General features: G+C 50.5%; 2 protein-coding genes and 1 pseudogene across 2 annotated transcripts; all 3 read left to right on the forward strand.

Annotated features, from left to right (window-relative positions):
• The first annotated feature begins 1,981 nt into the window (after positions 1 to 1,981).
• LOC115313040 lies at positions 1,982 to 3,979 on the forward strand (annotated as a pseudogene).
• Positions 3,980 to 10,878: 6,899 nt separating this feature from the next.
• Positions 10,879 to 12,258, forward strand: LOC121838140 (the record flags this gene model as incomplete). Its single annotated transcript, XM_042294215.1, has 1 exon — positions 10,879 to 12,258. A coding segment is annotated over one exon (1,380 nt), but the record flags the coding sequence as incomplete, so codon positions are not given.
• Positions 12,259 to 16,979: 4,721 nt separating this feature from the next.
• Positions 16,980 to 22,692, forward strand: LOC115313041. The gene is made up of 2 exons (XM_029971938.3): positions 16,980 to 17,166; positions 22,466 to 22,692. Exons 1-2 carry the CDS (start codon positions 16,980 to 16,982, stop codon positions 22,690 to 22,692), a joined length of 414 nt encoding a protein of 137 aa, XP_029827798.3.
• Positions 22,693 to 23,844: the final 1,152 nt, after the last annotated feature.

Consider the following 23,844-nt stretch of genomic DNA (forward strand, 5'->3'; position numbering starts at 1 on the left):
CAGCGGCAGAAAGCTGTAACTCTCAATCACTGAGCTACACATCATGAGTGACGACGGGAATCGTTCCGACATTAAAAATTAGCTGGCGTGTTGTCCGCACATTGCAGCAATGGGCAGAGCCTGTTAAAATGTTAGCTGCAGTGATTTAACAAAACCGATATCTCAGTGAACAATAAATAAGCAGTAAAATGCTATATTTATTGTTCACTTAGACATCCATTTTGTTAAATCACTGCAGCTAGCAGTTCAACAGGCCGTGGCCGTCGCTGCAAGGTGTGGACAACACACCTGCTAATTTTGGATGCAGGAACGATTCCTGTTTTCGCACATCACGTACAGCTCAGTAATTGAGATTTACGGTTTTTTGCCGTTGCAAGTTACGGACAACACGCCAGCTAATTTTCGATGCCGGAACGATTTCAGTCGTTGCACATCACGTGCAGCTCAGTCATTAACTGTTACGGGTTTTTGCCGTCGCAAGTTACGGACAACACGCCAGCTAATTTTCGATGCCGGAACAATTCCCGTATCTATGGACCACGTGCATGAGAGTTACGGTTTTCTGCCATGCTTCTACGGGTCAAGTTACGGGCAAAAACCGTAGGGCCTCATTACTGTCATGCACGTAATACCTAGATAATGCTGTGACCGTTATGCAAGACAACGGAAATTGTACCGGCATCAAAAATTAAATGACAATTTCCGTAATTTGACGGGATTTTTTTTTACAGTGTGAGCTCTGGGCCCGTTTGCTCGAAGCGCTAACCGTGGCTAAAGTTAGCCGCAACACCTAGGAGAGGGATTTTGAAATCACGTGACTGGATCGGTAGGGATGCGGGGAAACATGACGGTGCCCCGGTGAGTGAGCGCCGCTCGCTTTGGAACTAATATGTCGTTGTAGCTGCAAAATCGGGCGCGTTAGTCAGCAATGAATGGTGCAGGAGGCTTTCGCTTTGCCTTACCTCACTTAAATTGCAAAGCATGAGCAATGACCTTGCACATTTTTTAGATAGTCTCGATTCTGGCCATTCCTAAGCCTAAATGAACACGATAATGGTTGGCATGGCTACGTCTTTGGAAAGCGGATTGCCTTGACTCAATCGGCCGGGTGTTGACAGCACACAAAAGTAGACAGCGTCCCAATATATCTTTTTCTAAATAACCCAAGCATCGAGGAGTATGCTGGTAGTGTAATTCTACGGTCCGCGCGCGCTGGCCTTCCTCTTATGAGAGATTCGAAGTAAATAATCATAAAAAGGCTTTGACGAATACCCGTGCAAGGCAAAATTTGTCTTAGACTTTTTGCTTTAGAACAATTACTGCTGCAAACGCCAGCACGTGCAACGCGTGTAAATACGCTCGTATCATGCACCTCGGTGCTTGGGAAATTTAGAAAAAAGTCTATATGGACGCTGTCTGCTTTCGCGCGCTATCAATACCCGGCCGATTGAGTCAAGGCAATCCACTTTCCAAAGACGCCCCCATGCCGACAATTATCGCGTTCGTTTAGGCTTAGGAATGGTCAGAATCGAAAGATTTTCTAAAAAATGCGGCGAGGTCATTGCTCATGCTTTGCGATTAAAGTGAAGTAAGGCAAAGCGAAAGCCTCCATCACCATTCGTTGCTGACTAACGCACCCAATGTTGGCAGCTACAACGACATATTAGTTCCAAAGCGAGTGGTGCTATCTCACCGAGGCACCGCTGTTTCCCCGCATCCCTACCGAGCACGTGATCTCAAACTCCCACTCCTAGGTACTGCGGCTAACTTTAGCCGCGGTTAGCGCTTCGAGCAAACGGACCCTGGGAACAAATTCCAATGCCCGCGGAACAAAAAGGTAGCGTCGGCTTGCGCCGTGTGCGAGAGAGTAGGGAAAACGTCCCATGCGAGCGCGATAAACGGACAGGTCAACGCCCATGTCACGAAGAGATGAAACACGGGGGATTTGCAACCTTACGTTACAGTTTGACCAACTAGAATAATGGGTCAGAGTTCTTACTTGCAAGGTCAGACAGACAGGGTTTAGCCGCTCAGCCTACCAGGCCGCAAATCCCAGTGAATTACGGTGCGATAGTCCTTTTTGTAGCGCTGGATGATGGCGTAGGTGCAGCTAAAACTGAGGGACGATGCAGCGAAGCTGAAGCAGATCGGTGCCGGCGTCCCCTCTTCTTGCGATGCCGTTCGAAACGACAACGAATGAGCGACCTCGTGGGTTGAGACCAACACCGCGCCGGCGGCTGCGCTCAGCAAGCTCGAGCTTCGATGATTACTGCAAAGTCAGACAGACTGGGTTTAGCCGCTCGGCCTACCAGGCCGAGCAGAGTTGCTGCAGTAGCTGAGTGTGACGGTGCCTATCGACGTGACAATAGATCCGCTCACGGACGGAAAAAGTGTTTCCAATCACACGGGCGCTGGTGCCTTGATACAGGCCTACCCAGAATGTGTGTCGAAGGTCGATTACGCGCCTTTTGTCCCATCGAGTTTTCCGCCCCTCGGCTGTGCCCGAAGAGAGCTGCTTTGAAGTTGAAGTCACATTCACGTGTTCGCCCGACTTCTGGTACGGCCAGCTTGTTGTGCTGAAAGGGCACTTAGCCGAGGTTCAAAGAAATATTGCAAGATGTGACCTGGAGCTCTGCGGTGCCTCCGAACTTCACGAAGGAAGCTCCTACATCTACAGAGACCTCATAGTGCAGTTTGCGGTCAGGGTGAGAGTCGAAGACATAGAGAAGGCGGGATCACACTACCACGCACAAGTTTCTTTCGGTGACTATGGAAACCGGAAGACAGTCAGCTCTTCATGCCTGTACAAGATGGATGCAAAGCTGGTGCAACAGGGCCCCTTGGCTTTAAAGTTCCAGCTAGCCAGCGTCGCACCTCTGAATGCTTGGATGAATATCGACGTGAACCGGTTTGCGCAGCTGACCAATAGACAGTCGCCGCTGGTAGCCGTGGTGACCGACAAAAGAGGAGCAGCGGTGCTTCTGGAGATGACGTCTGTGTAGTAAGTCTAAATTGAGTAGAACTGGGAAGGCGAGGTAACAGAACGCTTGGTCAGAGGAGGACATGCGCGAGCACCGTGTCAGAGGGAGTCTTTCATCAAAAGGATTGGCAGGTTTACCATCGAAAATTTCTGTCCCATGGACGAAATTACCGAAACCCTTTCAACAGTTACGATGTCGAACAGACGGTCCTGGAGTCTCCGCCGCAGACTTTGTTGTGAAGGACGAGAGTAGGGCATGCAAGTTTCTCAGCGCCCAGGGCTGCTGCAAGCAATACGAGTACTGCACCTACAAAATCTTGGGTGAAAGGCAGCAAGTATTGGAACATGTCTCGTATGCAGTGAGCCCTTGCATTTTTTATTTGATCTTTCCTTATGGCCTTAGGTCTACCCAGAAGCTCATTGAGAAGGAACCGTCAGCTTCCAGAGTGAGATTTGAGAGTCTCAGGAAGAACTTGCAAGTGGCTTGCAGTTGTAACTCCTATAATGACGACAGGCTGCTACATAAATCCGAAGGTGAGCTGGTAGCTGCCAGGAGCAGCGACGACGAGCAATGGTATCGTGCAAGAGTGGTCGGCCTTAGCACTGGAGGAATGCCGTGAGAGTGGCATTCCCAGACTTCGGAGACGAGAAATGGGTGTCCGCTAGCTGGGTGAAGACGTTGGAGACGCGGTTCCTAGGACTGCCGTTCCAGGCTGTGCGGGCGTGCTTGGCTGACGTGGAGCCTAAAGGTAGGGGCCGTGAACGTACCTGGAGCACCGAAGCGTGTGCGGCTTTTGTGAAGTCAACGGCGGGGAAAGATCTCTTCGCGGAGTTTGTCGGCTATAGCGAGAACCTCGTGCAGGACAAGCTGCACTTCTGTGAGCCTGGGAAGCTACATGCGGTAAGTATAGTTGCCCAGTAAGCAGCTGGCAGGCACAGTTGCTAAAACAGCGACGTTAAAGTAGTGCCTTCAGTAGGAAAATGCCATGTCCGGCTTGATTGACAGAGCATGTTTTATAGGAATGGCGCATAGAATGTATTATAGGAATGGCGCATGGCGTAAAATGCCAAATAGGATATTCGTATAATTCTCGTTTGACAGCGTAATTGTAAACTTTTACTTTATAACTGCTTAAAAGGGTCATGAAACGATTTTCCTACTTCTTCCTCCTTAGCTTTAATCCTCAAATCAAATGCGAATTGTGAAATCACGTGATCGTGACATTCCTTCGGCACCGGTGCGATGACTCCTATAGCTTTCACCGTGCTTTTTGTGCACACCATTGAACTTGTCATTCCCCAGTGACAATAAGTTCCGTCAGGGCACTTATTGGCCACGAACGCGAATCCAAATATTCGTCGACGGATTGATTGTTGACGAGCGCATACGTCCGAGTGACGCAGTTCTCGTGTCCAATGCGTGAGCTGGGCTGTGCTGACGTCAGTTTTGGCGCCGGTGACGCGCTTTTGGAACCGCGGATGTATCAAAGTGAAAAGGCGGAGAGCTTTCGAAGGCAAGAAGGTACAAAATAGTCCGCTATATTTTCAAATATTCGTACCGAAAAGCTGGCTTTTGACTTTCTAGCCTCTTTCTTTTGGCCAACTAAACGATATGCGATTAGTAAAGTTCCAATTTAAAATCATTCATCCCAACCCAAAATTCGTTTCATGGCCCCTTTAACTTCTCTACTTCCTACTTTTTCTAATATTCCTCCAGAGTTGTTTAGGCTCTGTATTCTTTCTTTTGTGTCACATTCTGTGCGCTCAGCCAATCTCATGTTACTACTGATACCAGATATGAGCATTGGTGCACTTTATAGGAATGGATATTGATGGGAAACTTGCACTTCGTGGGGCATGTTATCATATTGGCCCGTTTTGTGATCCAGGTACTGGTTGTGATTAAATAATATTCCAAGAAAGACTGATCCATAAAGTAATATTGTGCCAGTTTTTTTTTTCATGTCTTGAAATGGTATTTATTTTCTCCCGATCTTTTCCGGTATTTCAACATCCCCCTTCAACCGCTATACACCAACTTGGCTACATTGAAGCACAAACCCCTTCATGAGCGATGTGCTTGCATCCTAGCTGTTGTCAAATGAAGCATGTCTCGGAGAGTCACTGGAGAAATCTAACATTTTGAGGCAATGTTTTCTTGGTCCAGTTTTTGTTTTCATCAAAGTTAATTCTGTTTTGGAATAATAATAATATTTATAGTCATTGCACCTGTCATCCGCGCAAGAACCGCCTCTCACCTTTAGAACCGCAAACCACATGTGGCCCAGGGACTTGTAATAAAATGAAGGGTGGAAAGCCTTGTATGGAAGAGCTCCCGTGAAGCATAAATATGAGATTCTCCTAGTTGTTGCATGTATAGGGTGTCACATTAGTGTGAGAAAGATACTCAAAGGGTTGGTCTAAACCATCGTCTACACATTTTTGTTAATACGCTGAAATTTTCTGGCATATGTTGCATACAACTCCATGGTCCGATAGAAATTAAAATATGCTGGCGTAATCTGGGACCCAAACACAAAGACAAATATAACTAAACTTGAGATGATGCAGAGAAGGGCAGTTCGTTTTATTTATGGAATGTATATAAGAGGCTTGACTCCTCGTCTTCATTAATGACAGCAAACAATATTAAATCACTTGAATAGCGCAGAAAGATTACGAGATTAAAATATTTGTTTCTACTTTATCATAAGCTGTGCTGAATCAAGATTATATTTAATCCCATCATCTTCCAAGGAACCTGGACCTTATCATCAGTATCCCAAAATGCCAAAGTTTGCTAGAACTAACATTTTCAAGTATTCCTTCTTTCCACTTACCAAATATGATTGGAACGCCCTTTCTTGTAATATATATTTTTAAATTATTTTGGCGAAGTTCTGGATGACCACACATTCTAAATGTCATTTTATTTACAGTGTTTGGTTTTGTTTTCTATTTTTTGTTTCTTTGTATTTGTTCTGAAATTGATGCAATGTTAGACAGACTGATGGTTATTTGTAATTCGCCTGTTTATATGAGTTCGAAATAGCTGATGAAATGTGTTCTTGTTTTTCGCATTCCTAATGGTTATTGTTTGATGTTTTGCACCCCACACCAGCAGGGGACTATAAAAAAGACCTGCAGAATGTTCTAAATAAAAAGGGACAGAATGGTGGATGGGATTTGATTACTCAGTTTCAACTCTCCACTTGTTGCTAAACAGTCAGTGCCATCAAAATACTTCCAAAGTAGCTAAATGTAAACAGCTCTGGGTAAGATGCGTGAGTAATCCTTGTTGCCATCGAGTACCAGACAGGTTAATACACGACCTACTGCAGCCCATGAGCTGCCCACAGAATGGCTTGTTATAGGAGACGCTGTCGCCGATGAAGTGCCTCGGCGAAAATAATCCCTGGAGAGGGGGAACAAGAGGGGCAAAGGAAAAACAGAAATCTTCAAACACAGCTAGATGACGGGTGCGCGACCGAAAAAAATCTACCTGGTCCAGGTATCGAACCAGAGACCTCTCCATTTTCAGTGGAGCGCCTTATCAACTGAACTAACCAGGAGTTAGACGACAGTAGAGCAACCAGGTTTTATCAGCTGCCGCCAGTCTAACACCAACAAGGATGAGCGACCTGCATTTTAAGGTTGTCTAACTCCCGGTTAGCTCAGTTCGTAAGGCGCTCCACTGGAAATGAAGAGGTCTTTGTTTCGATACCAGGATCAGGCGGATTTTTTCGGTTGCGGCCCAGTCACCTAGGTGTGTTTGGATGTTTGTGTTTGTCCTTTGTCCCCCTTGTTTCCCTTCTTCAGGGATTATTTTCGCCATTCTTGTCCAGCTCGCTTGCATTGCATTAATTGGATTATCATCAGAAGTGCCTCGCTTTGCTGTTGGGGGCGCTCGCCAAGGGTGTTTCGCGACCCAAACGCGGTTCACATGTCCTGTCTAGCGCACGGTCCGCACAGCGAACGGGTGGTGATATCAAGGAATTGTAGTAGACCGTTTCCTCAGCCCGCTAAGCACCCAAATAGCACTCCGTAATCCGCCACAAGACCTTGAATTATGCAGACAAAGCTGGCGGCGCGCATGCGCAGCTGCAGCGTTTTCTTCACGAATAACATAGCGGAGGAGAAAAACGGTCTACTGCAACAGCTACCGTGGCTACCGGAACAGGTATACCGTAGCAGAACGCTTCGCTCTCAGGTTCGCTGGGATCGAAAGAGCACGTTTCTCAGGCACGGAGGCGCAAGGGCGTTTTTTTAGCTTCGGCTGCTCTCCTGCCATCATCAAAATAAGGCGCGTCCTCGGATCACCCCTAAATAGCCCCTGTGCTGCCAGCCGGCGCCTCTAGTGACGATGCGAATCTGTCGCGCATCCGCTTAGGCTGACTGACGAGGCGGACGAGCCTAACGATGCTGACGAGATGCCGCGATGCCCGCGAGGACAGCAGGTCGGAACTAAACTAACTGCATGGATCGTGGGAAAGTAGCACTAAGCCACCCGTATGGTTGCCATTTTGGCTCATGAAATGGGCGATTTGTCCTTGACCTCTCCATTCTTGGTGAGCCGATCAAGATTTGTTGGTGACGAGTAGCTTTATAGAGACGTTTTTTGTATACCGAGATTTTGTTATCCACACACCGGTGAAACAGGCGTACATCTTCGTACCACCACCCCACGCGGTGTCGGTGCTTGGAGGCATTGAAAAATAAGTTTACTGTTTTGAAACACGCAAGAAGAACAATATAATTATAAGAGATCCGTGGACAACGGGCATGATTGATACGTTGATTGCATACACAGTGCCAAAAACGCTTTTTTATGGCCAGGGACGCCTTCAGTACGATGCTCCATAGTGATCTTAGTGCTACTGGATTCGAATAACCCTCTCGAAACTCGAAGATATAAAAGGGCCGAAAATGTGATTGCCATGGCAATGGAGACCAATTAGCCAATCGCGTTGCGAGGTTTTGGTCGTCTGTATATGATAGTATTTGTTTGTGCTTGGCTAGCAGACAGGGAAGGCAAGGGCGCTACTTTCCCAACACGCCCCTGCTCGTTTCAATCTGGATGAGTATCGTAACGGCGTGCCATCCTATATCACTACTACAGTGGCCTAAAGCAGTGAGCTCAAAGCCATCTCTCGCCCATGCTTCGAGTTGAGGCGGTCTTTGTTGGAGGCCGAAGAAGGCGTTGCTGCCGACTCCTCCTGATGCGTCCTGCATCCCGGCTAAAAATTGGGTTGTGTGTGTGTTTATACAGCCTAGAACTTGGTCTGCCTCACAGGGGCGACGAGTCTCCCAGCTGTAGATGAGAAATTTAGCCAGTGCGGTACAGCCGCTAGCCTGGGGTCTTTAACGTGCATCACGCAGTAGTGATACACGACCGCACGCCGGTACGATGCTCATCCAGATCGAAACGGGCAGGGGTGAACGCATCCCGGCTACGCCTGGCCGGGTGTGTTCGCGTTTGGCTTCAGTGTTGGCGTTGAGTGAGTGACTGCAGTTCGCGTGTGCTCATCTGCGTGCTTTCGTCGTGTGGTCACAGTGATTACTGTTGTCTCGCGGTTTCGTTTTTTGACTCAAATGCAAGAATGCCTAATCGCCGCCGAAACTACTGTTTTGCGCGCCTGGCTGTATAAGAACAGGGTGACACTCGCATGAAAAACGTGCCAAAGGTGTCTTTGTTCCTGTCTACCCGAACTCGAAGACGAGGAGCGGCAAAAACTGTGGGATAAGAACTTGCATTTTGAACGGCAGTCCGCAATTAGAGATTACGTGCACATCATCAAAGTTGAAGAGGTACGCGTTCTGCGTGGCAAACATATGCTTTCGGCCTACGCAGTTTCTAAGATGTTTCCGAATCTCCCCAGCTATTTGACGAAGAAAACACCGACGCACACACGTGCTGATACGCACGCGATCGCAGAGGTGTGCGGGAAAGCTTCAGGAGAAGCAGAGCCGTTTATACTAAAGTCACTGGATCCCGGGAAAGTAACGCCAAGCTCCGCGTGTGGTCGCCATCCTGGTCCATGAAATGAGCAATTTCTCCTTGACCCCTCCGTTCTTGGTGAGCCTATCTAGATTCGCTGGTGAGGGGTAGTTTTATTGAGTCGTTTTTTGTATACCGAGATTTTGCTAACCACACACCGGCGAAACAGGCGTACACGTTCGTACCACCACCAGATGCTGTGTCGGTGCTTGGAGGCACTGAAAAATAAGTTTACTGCCTTGAAATGCGCAAGAAGAATTATATAATTGTAAGAGTTCCATGGAGATGGGCCTGATTAATAAGTTGATCGCATACGAAGTGCCAAAGACTCTTATATTGAAGAGGAACGCTTCCAGTACGATGATGCTCCATGGTGACCTTGGCGCGACTGGTTTAGAACGGCCCCCTGGAAGCTTCGAAGATTTAAATGGACCAAGATGGCGATTTCCATGGCAACGTAGACCGTTTCGTCTACGTTGTCAGCGTCGCCATGACACCGCATCGCCGGCCCAGCCTACGAAGGCATGTACGTTCAATGTTTCCTGCCCGCCCGGCGCGTCGGTGGATTCTATCTTCGACGCGGCGGCGGCCATTGTCGGCACTGCCGAATTGTTCTCCGTGCAGCATCTGAGAGGCAGCAACTTTCAGATGTCTGTTACATCGTCAACGGCCATGAGCCGAATCGCCAACGCCGGGGCTCTGACCATCGGCGGAACAAGCGTCCCCATCGTCCCGGTAGGCCCGCAAGTAACGTCCATTACGTGCCTCTACCTACCGATTTATGTGAGAAACGAAGCCCTCGCCGCCGCCCTGTCGCTTTATGGGAAGGTTCTGGATATTCGCTTCGGCGTCTACCAGGACCACCCCAACCTCCGGACGGGTACCCGCTACATCCGAATGGAGATGAAGGAGTCTACCCCGGTGCCGAACTTCCTCCGCGTCTCCGGTCATCGGGCCACCTTCGGCTACCGCGGTCTCAAGAGAGTCTGCCGACGCTGCCAGCAGGAGGGCCACCTCAAGGCGGCCTGTAACGTGCCCTACTGTGCCCGCTGCGCCGCCTTCGGCCACGACACCGTCGGCTGCGCGGCCGGCTGCGGACGCTGCGGAGCGGCCCACGGTGGACTGCACCCAGCGTCGCAGCTACTCAGCCGTGGCCGGCTGCGGCCAGGACGACTTCCCGGCCTTGACTCCTGTGTCCCAGACTCCGAAGTCCCAGGGCAGGCCTCCTACCACCCCTACTCCCCCTCCTGCGGCGACGGCCGCCACCCAAGGGTCCGGTGACACGCCTGCCCCCGCCGAGCCCCCAGTGACGACCCCGTCCGAGCTCGCCCCGACATCGCAACAGTCGAAGCCGGCAAGCGCCACCGACGCGAATTCGAACGCGTCACAGAACGCCGCCGAGGCCGCGCTTTCGAATGCGGTCCACACCGCATTTGTGCACGCGCCCACTCCTACCAGTCCCGGCTCAGAGGAAGTACTGGTGAAGGAGAAACGCCCGCGAACGCCCGAACTCTGCCCCAGCCCGCTTCCCAGCTGGAGCGACATTACGGAGGACTCTGCCTCATCGTCGGACGACCGCCTCGTCATCGACGAGGTTGCCCACGACAAAGACAGCGCTCTGCTGCGCGGCCGAGATCGTCGCCGCGGCACCTCCGAGGAACTCCGAAAAACCTGCAGCCGCAGTCGCAGCCCGCATGGCGGTGCCGAAGACGGGAAGCGAGATCTTTCCAGCAGGGGCGAATCAGGGTCCCCAGGATCCACTCCAGCATCGGCAGCGGCTCCCAAGCGGTTGCGGAAGGACCTCGTCGCGCTGTCTGACAGCTCGTGCATCACATCCGATACATCCACGGACTAGCAGTGAACACAACGACCCCCCCCCCCCCCCCCCCCCCTCCATTCCCTTTTCGCGCACCTGCGAGTCATCACCCTGAACGTTCAGGGCTTCCGCAGCGCGACAAAACAGATCGAGGTCATCCAGTTCGCCCGAACCGCCCGTTGCGACCTCCTGTTCCTGCAAGAAACGAACTTCCACAGGCAGCGCGACGTGGACCTCTTCAAGCAGCGGTATGGGGTGGATTGTTTCTTTTCATACGCCACTACACGGAGCTCGGGGGTGGGGGTCATTATCTTTAACCGCTCGCTCCTCCGTCTCAGCGCGTGCTGCTTTGACCCCGACGGGCGGTACATTGCTTTTGATTTCTTCGTGGACGGCACGCGCTTTCGTGCTGTGGGCGTGTACGCTCCAGCCCAGCGTTCGCAATCCCCGGCTTTTTTCAAGAGCCTGGACGTCCATCTGCTCGACGCTCGCCACTGCCTGCTCCTCGGCGACTTCAACTGCGTCGTCGATTCCCGGCGCGATGTCAGGGGCCCAGGCTACGGACGCACCACGTGGAACGCCGGCGAGCTGATACGCCTGATGCGACACTTCGACCTAGTGGACTGCTGGACTCTGCTCCATGGCACCGCTTTCGAGCATACCTGGCAACGAGGAAACTCGAGCAGTCGCCTGGACAGGTGTTACATCTCCGAGTTCCTGAGCCCCTCTGTCACCGCCTGCTGCGCAATGAACTTGCCTCCCTCCACTACGTACATCTCCGACCACCGTCCGGTACTCGTAGAGCTCCGCTTCAGCAGCAAAGCCAGTTCTCAACGCACCTGGCGTCTCGACACCCGACTGCTGCGTGACAAAAAAAGCCGCGACTGCCTGAGAGAAGCCTTGCGCCGGTCCCTCCATGGAGCGGCACCAGACCCCTTGACCTTTGACCGGCTTCAAGACAGCTGGCGGGTGGCGTGCGTGGCGGAGGGTCGTGCACTGCGTCGGCGGCACGCCGAGCAGCTCCGAGACACCTCTCTGCGAATTCGGATCGTGCGACGGGGCGGCGCGGGGACTCCGCTAATGCGGGGCTACCTGCAGCAGCTCCTCGACCGTTACCAGCGACAGCTACGACTTTGTACCAACGCAGCCACAGCCTACCACGGACGGGTCGGGCCCTCGGCTCACCCCGAGGTGCTGCGCTACGCCCACCGCACCGAAGTGCGGGAGCGACGCGTCCCTTCAGTGCCGACAACTCCAGGCGCGCCAGCAACACCAGGCCAACCGTCGGTCTCCGGTTTCAGCGCCCACTTCCGGGCCCTGGCAACCACCGAATCGGCGGTGGACCGTGCGACCCTCGTGGCGCACCCCTTCCTACGCGATCTCCCGCAAGTTCCCGAAGACCTAGCCGCACACCTGCACGAGCCCCCAACCCCCAAGAGGTGCTCCTTGCCCTGTCAAGAATGAAAACTGGGTCCGCGCCGGGCCCAGATGGGTTTCCCGCCGAATTCTACCGTACCTTCTGGGACGTGCTGGGCAACTATATCTGTGCCGTGCTCCGGGAATTTTTCACGGAGCACCGCCTTCCAGAGTCGTTCCGCCGAGGCAGAATCATTCTTCTGCCTAAGGAGGGAGGAGACCCCAACGACCCGGGCGCGTGGCGTCCCATCGCGCTACTCAACGCCAGCTACAAGCTGCTAGCGTCGATCATCACGCAGCGCCTCCACGGCATGCTCCCGGACGTGGTGACACCCCACCAGACGTGCTCGATCGTCGGCCGCAGCATTCAGACCCTGACATCCCTGACGAAGGACGTGGTGCAGTACACGAACGCTCGCCAAGCCAGAGGCCTGATCGCCTCCCTCGACCAAGCGAAGGCTTTCGACCGGGTGGAGCACCCGTTCCTCCTGGCCGTGCTCACCGCTTTCGGTATTCCCCCTGAAGGGGTTCGACTCTTCGAGACGCTCTACAGTGACATGAAGAGCGACCTCTATCTAAACGGCGGTGTGACGGCCAGCTTCCCCGTCACCCGGGGGGTCCGCCAGGGTTGCCCGCTCTCGCCGCTGCTCTTCGTCCTTATCCTGGAGCCCTTCCTAGCCAACGTCGAAAGGACCCCTCAGGTCCGCGGACTCTCCCTGCCCGGAAACGGCGAGGTGAAGGTGTCGGCATTCGCCGACGACATTACACTGTACCTGCGGGACACCGACGACCTCGGAGCGGCACTCCGGATCTTCGAGACCTACGGGTCTCTCTCCAGAGCGAGGTTGAATGAGCAGAAGAGCGCGGTGCTGTGGGTTAACCGACCGCCTGACCTCTCTTCACCGATCCCGGCAAAAACTTCGGTCACGATCCTTGGTGTCACCTACCGCTCGTCAGGAGTCTCGGCGGACATGTGGACGCGCCTGGCGCGCGACATCGGGGAGAGTGGACTCTGCTCGCACCTACGCCCCTCCCCTGGCCGAGCGCAGGTACCTAGCCTACTCTGTCTTCTGTGGACGCCTCTGGTATCTGGCGCAAACGGCGCTCCCGACCTCACGTTTCATCCGACCGGTGAAAGGCGCGCTCTACAGCTTCTTCTGGTCAGAGAAGACGGAGCTGGTCACTCGGCCGGTTGTCTGCCTCCCGCGCGAGCGTGGAGGGTGGGGCTTTCCCTGTGTCGACATCGCACCCGCAGTACTCCAACTCAAGACCATGCTGAAGATATTGCGCGATGAGCACGGCCCAGCCCGATCCCTCGCGCTCTACTTCGTGGGGCACTCCCGCCGAGAACTGCAGAGTCGAGTCGCCGAGCTCACCCGGCCCCTGTGCCGAAACCCCGCCGTCTGACTACCGAAGGGCAATACAGCTCTTCAAACGTCTCAAAGAGCGGGCACCCCAGCTGGACGTAGTGGAGACACGGTCGGCTCGTCTCACAGAGGTCCTCCTGGAGCCGCAGATTTCGGCAACGCAGGTGGAGCTCGGAGACTCTTTCTCCTGATCCCGCCTCACTTCTTCGTATCTCCCGGGGCATCTACGGGACTTCGAATGGCAGCACGGTTGGGGCGTCCTCCCCAGCGGAGACCGCTTGCTCCGCTGGGGCGTGTCGCGCACGGACGAGTGCCCTAACTGTGGGAATCGCGAAACGAATGTGCACGCGGTGAAGGAGTGCGTTGTGGCGCGGACGTTCTGGCGCGTCATCCGCACCAGCTTCCACGGTTTGGGCGTAGGACTTTACCTGCTGCGCGGGAGATGCCCTCCGGGCGTCTTCATCCGTCTCCTCCTCGCCGCGGCCGAGTACGTGCTGTGGAGGAACCGGTGCTGCGCGGTGAGACAGGCGCGTCGATCGCGTGCTCTTTGGCCCCTCCTGTGGCGGCTCCGGCGAAAGCTCGTGGGACACCTCGAGGAGCAACTGTTTTTCCTCGGAGAACAAGAGTTCCTCAGGCGCTGGTCCTGCCGGTACCTGAGCGTTCGCGACTCGCGGATTGAACTCCGCTTCAGGTACCTGGACAACCTCTAGGTCCCTGAGTTCAGAGCGGTGCCGTTGGGGGCGCGGGCGCGGGTGTGTGGCTCTGGGATGACGCTTCGGCCGCGTGAGTGATCGCGCGGACGGGGACACCTCGGGGTGTGCGCCTTCGAACTTGTGCGTGTGGCTCCGCGGCAAAGACCCGCCAACTGTACAGACACTGGTTCGCGCATATATGTGTACACAGTGTTCTTAACCTCTGCGCGTCTCTTACAAAATCCTGTCCACAGTGTTGCAAATAAATTTTCTAATTAGGCCAATTAGCCAATCTCCTTGCGAGGTTTGGGTCGTCTGTATGTTAGTATCCGTTTGTGTCCGGCTAGCAGGTAGGGAAGGCAATGGCGCTACTTTCCTAGGATCCAGTGACAGTTTATACCAACTTGGTTTATACTGAGAGAGTTTGGCCAATGGGCTGAGCTTGTTGCCAGCTATACTCCGTTTCACCTTACGTTGTACCGCAGCGAAGGCTAGAAGCGCGAGCTCATAGCGTTGGCAGCTGCCCTTGGTGCGCGAGAGCTTGTGCCGCCGAGATGTGCCCTGAGCAAGGAGCTCGCGTTTGTATAGCCTTTCCTGCGGTACAACACAAGGTGAAAGAGAGTATAGAACCAACAGATTTCGCGATAACACAAAATGGCGTTGCATCTTTGTCTTTTTTTATTTCCAAAAAATAGCCTAAGTTCTTATGAGTCAGATCCACAAAATGACGGAGTGAAGTAGTCATCCCCCAGTTGTCAGACTACGCTGCTGTGGTTGCCAGTATAAACGGCTCTGAGGAGGAGTCGACCGCAGCGCAATCTTTCAATTTAGACATGAATCGCCTCAGCAAGCGGGCATGGTTAGCCCACTACCTCATTCTAGGCCACTGTAATAGTATACATAGCTTGTTATTTCCGCCATTGCTGTGACTGTCAGTTATTTCTATTACTGGTTTCTTCGAACTACAACTTCTTCAGTATGAATCGAACACGGCGAACCGAACGCTCGCGGCGCATAAAATACCGGCATGGCCAAGAACGACGTCACATGCAAGCTATGTATACATGGAAGTGATTGGTATGGGGCTGTATACATGGCGGGTCTTTGTCCAGAAGTCCCCCACACTTGTGGTATCTTTTTGGCCACGGGGCAGCAGCCCCTTGAAGTGGAAGCGCGTTGCGCTAAAGCCCCTCGATAAAATTCACGCCTAGCGTTTCTTCCAAGCATCGACAACCATTGTTGTGCGGACGCACGAAGCGCGTGTCTCGAGCGTGTGCTCCGCCGCCACTCGCTTCGAAAGGCCGCTATTTCAGGGCTGCTCCGCCATTTGCTTCCAAGGGACGCACTAGGCAGGAGTCTCTTGCTTTGGCGCATTTCGTGTTGATTGCGAGACAAACGCAACTAACGGCTTTGTGGCCAATAAACGCTTTCCGAATGAATTCGGAAAGCGTTTCCATTATTTTCCGTCGCGAACCATGGTGGCGGCCTCACGGCGGTGACTGAACAGTGGCGCCATTGGGGCACGCACGGGAGTGGGCACTCAGGTAACAAGCTCTTGCTTGCCTGAGGCGGTGTGTATGTTTCTCCGTTATTTTATCTTTTCTCAGTCTCGAGTTTTCTATTATGGTGCCTCCTCATCTTTCAATGAGAATATCCATATAACTTTCACGGGACCACCGCGGGACCACCTGCAGCGTCCCACGGCGTTCAAGAAAACGAATATACGCATGGCTATAGACTTGTACGTAAGGCGTTACTTGTGCCTACGTACTTATATCGGTTTTTATGTCTAAGGTATTTCCGTTACTTCTTTTTTGATTAACGAGTAGGGGTATTTAGTCACTTCTGGAGGGGAACGCGTACAACACGAGTATAACCAACCTAGTTTTCACCCCAGCTCGCGCCGGTAATTTGCACGACGTAAAAACGCTACATGTACCATAAAATATTTGCACAAATCACGTCGTTATAGTCACAGCTATCCCTGAATAAACGTCATAAAAAGTGAAAAATTGCGAACGATGACAAATATTGGAAGTGTCTACTGCTTTTTCGAAATGACACATTCAAAGTATAGAGAAAGCGCGTTACTTTCAAGCTGATGTAACGTATTCGTTTTGAATCGCAGTAACGAGTAATGTACTTTTAGCTACTGTTCGAGTCAGTAGCGAGTAACTGGATTTATTTACTGTAGATTAGTAATATGTACCTGTCTGCAGCCTGCACAAGGCTACAAGCACGAGCCGCTTGACGTCAACGCGCATGCCCTTCAACGTTTCTACCGGTGACAACCCGACGATGAAATAAGTCAAATGTTGCAAGAAAAAAAAATGCAAAGGTGCAATAAACGAAAGCACAATAGTTTGGTTTGCTCAGAAATCGGAAGGCCTGCTTCCCAGAAGTAGCTTGTGCTTGCATCCATTCCAGTAGTCTGCGTTAGCGGCATATTACATCCCAGGCACCCAGGCAGGTCCTTCATTTCCAACTATTCACGCAGCCAACGCTGCGGAAGCTGCTGCTTTCTTCTTCGTTCTTTTTTCAACAGACGCGAACAAGCCAAGCGATCGCATGCCGACGTCACGTGCGCAATGCCAGCACGCGACGAAAGGACGTCAGCGAAGCCCGCGTGCAGACAGCAAGCCCGAGGAACGCTCCAGCCATCCTGCGGGCAGATTTACTTCGGAAGGAGCACCGCGTTCCGAGGCTCTACATGGAGCCCTCTACGGCGCAGACGAGGCGGCTCAACTACTGGACGAGCGAGAAAGAGGCCCAGCTCATTCACCTGTACAGGGACAATAGCCTGCTCTGGGACAGCCGGCATACGGACTACTACAAGAGGGACAGGAGAGATCAAGCCATGGCGGCCATCGCGGACGCCATGGACAACGAGTTTGACGGTAGGCCTGCTGTTGATCCTTCCACTTGAGCAGCATTAAACGTGGTGTTCCCTCGCGTGAACCACGTAGGGCGTCCAAGCATTTTTGGACGCCTAGTCGGCGTCCTCCTATGTACTTTTTCAGCGCTTGTCGTCCGGGCGAAAAATGCCGAGGCACTGCGTTGTGGACGCATGCGCGGCACACGTTCTGCATGCAGAGAGCTACATTCGCATGCTCAGAATACGTCCCAGAGCGCAGCGGACGAAGATGGCAGAGCGCAGTAGGCGATTATTGAAATGGTCTATAAGTAGCCTGAACGTATCGGCGTTCTCTTTAACATGACTCGAACCAGAGAAATAGGCCAGGTAGAAATCAGAGTGAAATTCGTTTTGCTGCAAATTTAGTCAGCGAGAAGTTTCCTAACGAGATCTAGCGTCTTTGTTGTAAATAAGACATTTGGTTATTGCAGCACAACTGGTGATTTATGGTTCTTTAACGTGCATCGTGCAGCAGTGGTTTCACGATCCTACGCCTGTTCGATGCTCATCCAGATCGGATCAGGCAAGGGCGGGCGAGCAGGCTGAAGATCAATTCTGCAGTTCTGCAGCGCGAGCCTTTCGGTCGGCGTGCTCCCAGCTGCAGTGCGCTTAGACATGGCCAACAATACCCTCAGCCTCAGTCATAGGTGGATTCACTCGTTGCCATAACTATTTCACACTGGCGCTTGAATCGCAACCGCGAAGCGGATTCGCTCGTTTTCGTCATGAAATGCATGTGAAACTGCACTCTATTTACTCGATCTTACTCCAGGGTAAGGGTTATGTACCTTGGCGTTCTAAAACTTACCCCCGTCCAGCGTTTTTCAATCTGTGTTGTCACGTGACACGACCCACCTGAGTAGCTCTGATCCATTTGGGTAAGATTTGGGACACAGCCATAGCCCTACAACACTGTAGCCCTACTGTTGGGTGCGTGCGGACGGCGATCTAGCAGAACTCTTCCGCAACGTACACTTCACACCTTCCAGACTGTCGTTCCTTATCGAGCCTCCAAAGAGAACTCTTTTTGTGCCAGTGCTATGGACGAAGAGATCATCTGCGTCGTCCAGTGGGAACCACCTACTACATAAATGCGGTAGTGACTATACTCGCGCGGACAATTTTCTGGCGCCTTTCAAATGGAAGGAGGAGTGCCCGTGCACAGGCTTTCATCGGCGCTCAGGCACGCGCCCCCTCACCTTTGACTACATAGCCGCGGGTAACTACCCGCGCGTATAAATTGCATATTTGAGCACGCTGCGGTTCAGAACGTTCTCAGATTATTTGTCAAATTTATGCCATAAAAAAGGGAGAGAAAAACTGACAGCCCCTTTATCTAATAATTCGTATTACTTATGGGATGCAGTATTTGAAGGGCGATCGTTTAAATGCGTCAGAGGACATGAAACGTAACCTAAGGTTATAGTATCAAGTCATGGCACCACGTAACCGCTACGTCATGTCACTAACGTCACAACGCATAACGTAACGTGACGTAATGTGACTCAGTGCCATGTGGCACCATGATGTCATTTACGTCACGTGCCATGGGATGCGCGGACACACGGAAGGACTAAAGCGCGAAACACATGTACGACGAAACCGTCCGATCCGACGTCCGACCGCGCAATACGACGGTCGGAGGCGAGGGTTTTCAACGCTCTCCGATGCTGCGAAAACCCTCTCCCCCCAAGGTCATTCCGGCAGTCCGCACGTCGGATCGGACGGTTTCGTCGTACATGTGTTTCGAGCTTAATGTCTTGGAGTAGTGGCTTCCGTTATAATGTGTTTCGTGCTTTAAAAAAATGTTTATTGCGCAGAGCACTTAGTTTTAGCTACTTTTATAAAAGAAGGAAGAGCAAAAATAAAGGTGATCAGACGAAAATAAATAAAGATGAACAAATAGAGATTGAAGCATACGGCGCGTGTACGTGTAAGCAAACATGATGTTTGAGAGGCGTCAAGAAATCCGTATTTTCGAGACATCTCAATGCCACTTTAAGGGCCAATTATTGTTCTTTGCCGGGTCATGATCCGAGTATCTTTGGAAGGCCAAATAATTGGCCATCAATAAATTAGTGCACGCTAAACACGCGAGTTAGATGCGTGGAACCGTTTTTGCTTCACTGCGCAGTCCGTGACCACGCAGTCTATGGTCGTACGTTGCCCACAATTGGTCACTCTTTGTACCTGCGGAGTTCAAACTCAACCTGTATAGAGAGTAGTGGAAAATCCCTTTGAGGTCGTGATTTCAGACAGTAATCAAGGTTCTTTCTGAATATTGTAGTGGTAGTCCGAAGTTGTTTGAGGACCGGCGACGTTACCTGGACCTTTCACAATACCACAATGAAAGTTGTGCAGTCGCCTTTTGTGAATGGGAATTTTTTTTAGGAGCACATTTTGTTTTGTGTGTTTGTTTGGGTGTTGTTAAAAAGAAGGGGGGATAGCCTGAAGATGTGTGGACCTCTTCTACGGGGCAAGTCGCTACTCAGCTAGGGGATGGGGTAGCCTAGGATGGTTGCTCTTTAGGCAGCTTTGTCAGCTCGTTACCCGCCTTGCAGTTCAAAGTTTGCCGAAATCTGGTCAAATGTCATATAGAGTTTACATACCGAACCAACGTAGTCTAGCTCGGATATTTCTAGAGACGAAGCTGAGTTTGTTTATTTCTTGATTATAGTTAGAATTCCCTGTTTTCGGCTAAACACGAAAAACTCGGAAAAACACCCGCGGTTAAAATTTTGGTAAATTCCAATAAATTCTAAATTTTAATACACCAATGCCCCCCCCCCCCCCCCCCCCCCCCCCCCCCCCGCCCTTTCCCCCCGGACAAAGAAAGATGAAATAAAATAAAACAACGCATTTTCTGTTTCTTTTTTTACGAATAAGTTTGATCAGCGCCCAGGGTCAATGGTCCTGGGAAAATGCCACCACAGTTACCTTTCGAACCTCGGGCCACTGTCAAAAAGGGGTCTTACCGATTGTTTCCTCAAGGTTTTTCATTATAACAGGTAATTGTACTTTCGGGTCACAACAAAAGCAACTAGTTTTGTTTCCAGTTTGGGTCATACAATTTGTGCTTTAGAGGAAGGAGAGGTTGTGTTTTGGTAACAGCGGGGGAAAGCTATGGAATAGAGATTCCATATAAATTAAAATAGGGAAGAGGGGCAGTTGAAACTTCTCTATTACATCCTTCACCAGTCCACCTCTCGCGGCCGCTGGGTAGGTTGATGGAATAGGAGGAGATGACGAGCTTGCCAGCAATTACCTCCAGGAATTCATTGACTTTGAATTCATTGACCGGAGCAACACTTGTGTGCAACCTTTGTCATGGAACAAATCTAGCAGAAATAATGATTGATACCAATGCGCATTTTATTATTTTTTAGAGCGCAGCTCTTAGGCCCCTGTTTGCGCGTATAGCGGCGTCGCCGTCGCCGTCGGCGTCACCACGCTAAATTTCGCGGTAGAACTGACGTCCCATGAATTTAACACCAATTCAGTTACCCCGCTAAATTTAGCGGGAAATTGAATTGGTGTTGAGGTCACGTGACGTCAATTTCCCCGCTAGATCTAGCGGAAAAACTGAATTTGTTCATGGGTGATGTGGCACGAGGTCATGCGACGTCATTTTCCCCGCTAAATTTACCGGGAAATTGAATTGGTGTTGAAGCCACGTGATGTCAATTTTCCAGCTAAATTTAGCAGGGAAGCTTTGGGAAAAAGGGAGGGCATGGAGGGGAGGAGGGGAGGCTTCGGAGGAGGAGGATGGGAGGGTATGCAGGACAAGAAGGGGGAGGGTACGTAGGAGGAGGAGGGGAGGGTACGGAGGAAGAAAGGAGGAGGAGGGGAGGAGTAGGGGGAGGGGAGCGGACGAGGAGGAGGAGCAGAGGAGGCCGGTAGAAGGAGAGGAGGGGAGGGTACGGAGGAGGAGGAGGGTCATACCCTCCTCTCCTCCTCCTCCTCGAAAGCTGCGCTCTAATTTTGCATTACAGAGATTTGTAAACCTTTTTCATTTTTAATCTAGCATACGTTTACATCCAGATTTGATTTGATTTTTTTAATTGAAAACACGGCGAAATTAAACTCCGAATTTTGGAAAATTTAAAATCAAACAATAATAGACTCTGAAAAACTCCGAACGTTTGGCAAAACAAACTTCAAAAACCACCCTCTAAATTTGACGAAAAATAAACCTCGAATACGCGGAACCCTACTTATAGTATTTAACGACTGAAGTGGAGGTTCTTTGTTCGATCAAAGCAGGTGCCGTACTTTCTATAGCCGGGCTCAGTTGGCAATTGAAACGCTTTGTGTATCATTACATTTGACCTCGGGTGGTAAACGGAGCAGTGAGTACCTCAACTGCCATGCCGAGTTTGTTGAAGTGGCTTCTGGTAGGTATTCCAAGGCGACTCATTCACAAATCCACGACTGTATAAACCGCTCGCTGTTTGAGCCCTAGCATCTTGTGCGGGGGCCACCTCGGGGCACCCAGTAAGCTCATCGCTTCAGGTCAACAGGTGTGTCTGTATACAGCGAGTCAGGGAGTGGCTGGACAGTTGACGCGTTTTAGATGGTTATACACCTTCCGTACCGGCGTAGACCCTATATATACACACACCGCACCATTCGTTTCATATATCATATCATATTTTGCCAGTACATAGCTATGTCGGAGCTGGACTTCTTACATATGTGTAGATTAGTTTAAGTAAATCGACATAGCTTGATGTCAATTTAAAAAGGGATGAATCATTCGACCAATGGATTGGAAATATCTGATGGTGTTTTCCCGCGTAGCTTAATTAACCTTACTACTCCCACAATGCCTGCAGAGTATAGTTCACTCTAGAGAGTTTGTACGCATCGCAGTACAGGGAGCGAATGGAAGGCATCGAAGTCCTGACTGCACGACGTATAAACGAAAGAGCGGAATCGGCTCGTTCAACGTCGCAACTACGATGACCGATGAGTCTAACATTTGCATCTTCGGAACTGTGACCATCAGCTAGGGCGCCAACAGGTTCTTGTCAGCTCTGCTTAGGGCATATACGCAAAAAAACAAACAAACATGTATGTGGATGTGTGTCGGGAGAGCGTATCCTCTTCTAGCCAATACCAATATGTCCTCCCGAACAGTCATCGACAAAAAAATATATGCTCTTGCTCCTTACATTTATCCTATGGCTGAAATACCGAGCTCTCAGTGTTACACGGGGATAGTTGGTTATTAGGCAGAGTCTTCGTTGTCCATAACACTGCATCCCTTTTTGCTTCTGTAGTGGTTGCCGTAAAGGACAAGATCAAGACTCTCCGAGACTACTTCGTCAAGGAGTTGAAGAAGGTTGCCACGTCCAGAAAGACAAAAACTCTAGGCTACGTGTCACGTTGGGAACATTTTGGCTCCTGGGATTTCCTGAGGGCCGCCATCACTCGGGACTCCAGTCTGCTGTCAGCGAACAGTGCAGCCTACCCGGCAAGTAAAGTTGAATTGGTCTCGCTTTTTTAAACGATTGAAAAGATTTAAAACGACCTATATAGTCACTGACAGTTTAAGAAGCAGAGTGCGTGGTGAACCAGATAATCACTCAGCAGTCAATGAGGTTGCGGCATTAGCAGGTAAGAACACCAAAGAACAAATCACGGAGCTTTAACATTATAAGCCACAGCCTGATTTTCTTAAGCTGAGAGGGACTATAAGCACGCCTGCGTTATCATCCAGGGCAGCTGTAAGAAAATATTTGCGCTGGCATTTATGTGTGAGAAGTGAAGATGGCAATCCTTGCTCTCTATGTAGGCGCATAATAAAGTTGTTCCACCGAGCTCAACTGCCCAGGTCTTCAGAATATAGAGCCTGCATTCTAGTCGCCAATACACCCCAAGGGATGCCGGCTTATTTAGAAACCGCACGCGTTTTGATCTTACGCCTGTGCCGGGTTCTGCTAGTTTTAGTGAGAAGTTATGTCATCTTCTTTGTTTCTCTCATACTCTAAGCAAATCATTTCATATTGCCGCTTCGGTTGTCCCCGATAGTTTATTTATCTTAAAGTTATCGCATGAAAGTTATCTTAAAAATATTAGAAGATCTACTGTGAGATATTCAATTCTTTTTCAATTCACTTTAATTTTCAAATGTTGTTTTTACAAAAACACAAACATTTATTGGACCTATAGCCTTGAAACTAGTCTGAGGTCTAAATAAAAATGCATTTCACATTGCGACAGGCAAGCAGATAAAACAACAAACGAACAAAATATTACTAGCATAATAAAGTGTTGAAGTACGTAGTTCGCGCAAATCTTATTCTAAATCAAATATCAATTATTATTTTTTAACACGGCAAGAAGTTGTTTTGTTTCATATCGATGGGTATTGAATTCCAAATTAATGTGCCTCTATATTCTATTAGTCTCTGACCTGGAATGGGCAAAATACATGCAAATATGTATCGAAATACAAATACAAAATACTTCGTCAAAAATGTATTTAATTACAAATCTAATTACATTTCCAAAAAAGTATTTAAATACAAGATACAAATACAACCAAATGTACTTGGTCTCCCTCCAAATATTTCTCCAAATACATTCCTCAAAATTTGCGTCAGCCACTTCAGGGCACCTGCAACGGGTTTCTGGGTATCTCATTTTAATTTTGCAT

Source organism: Ixodes scapularis, unplaced genomic scaffold (assembly GCF_016920785.2).
Source record: "Ixodes scapularis isolate PalLabHiFi unplaced genomic scaffold, ASM1692078v2 PGA_scaffold5__190_contigs__length_132052651, whole genome shotgun sequence".
NCBI classification, from domain to species: Eukaryota; Metazoa; Arthropoda; class Arachnida; order Ixodida; family Ixodidae; genus Ixodes; species Ixodes scapularis.

Coding starts and splice junctions, on each gene's coding strand:
- LOC115313041 (XM_029971938.3), top strand. CDS start 16,980: ATGGAGCCCTCTACGGCGCAGACGAGGCGGCTCAACTACTGGACGAGC. Junction 17,167..22,465: donor CATGGACAACGAGTTTGACG/GTAGGCCTGCTG, acceptor TTGCTTCTGTAG/TGGTTGCCGTAAAGGACAAG.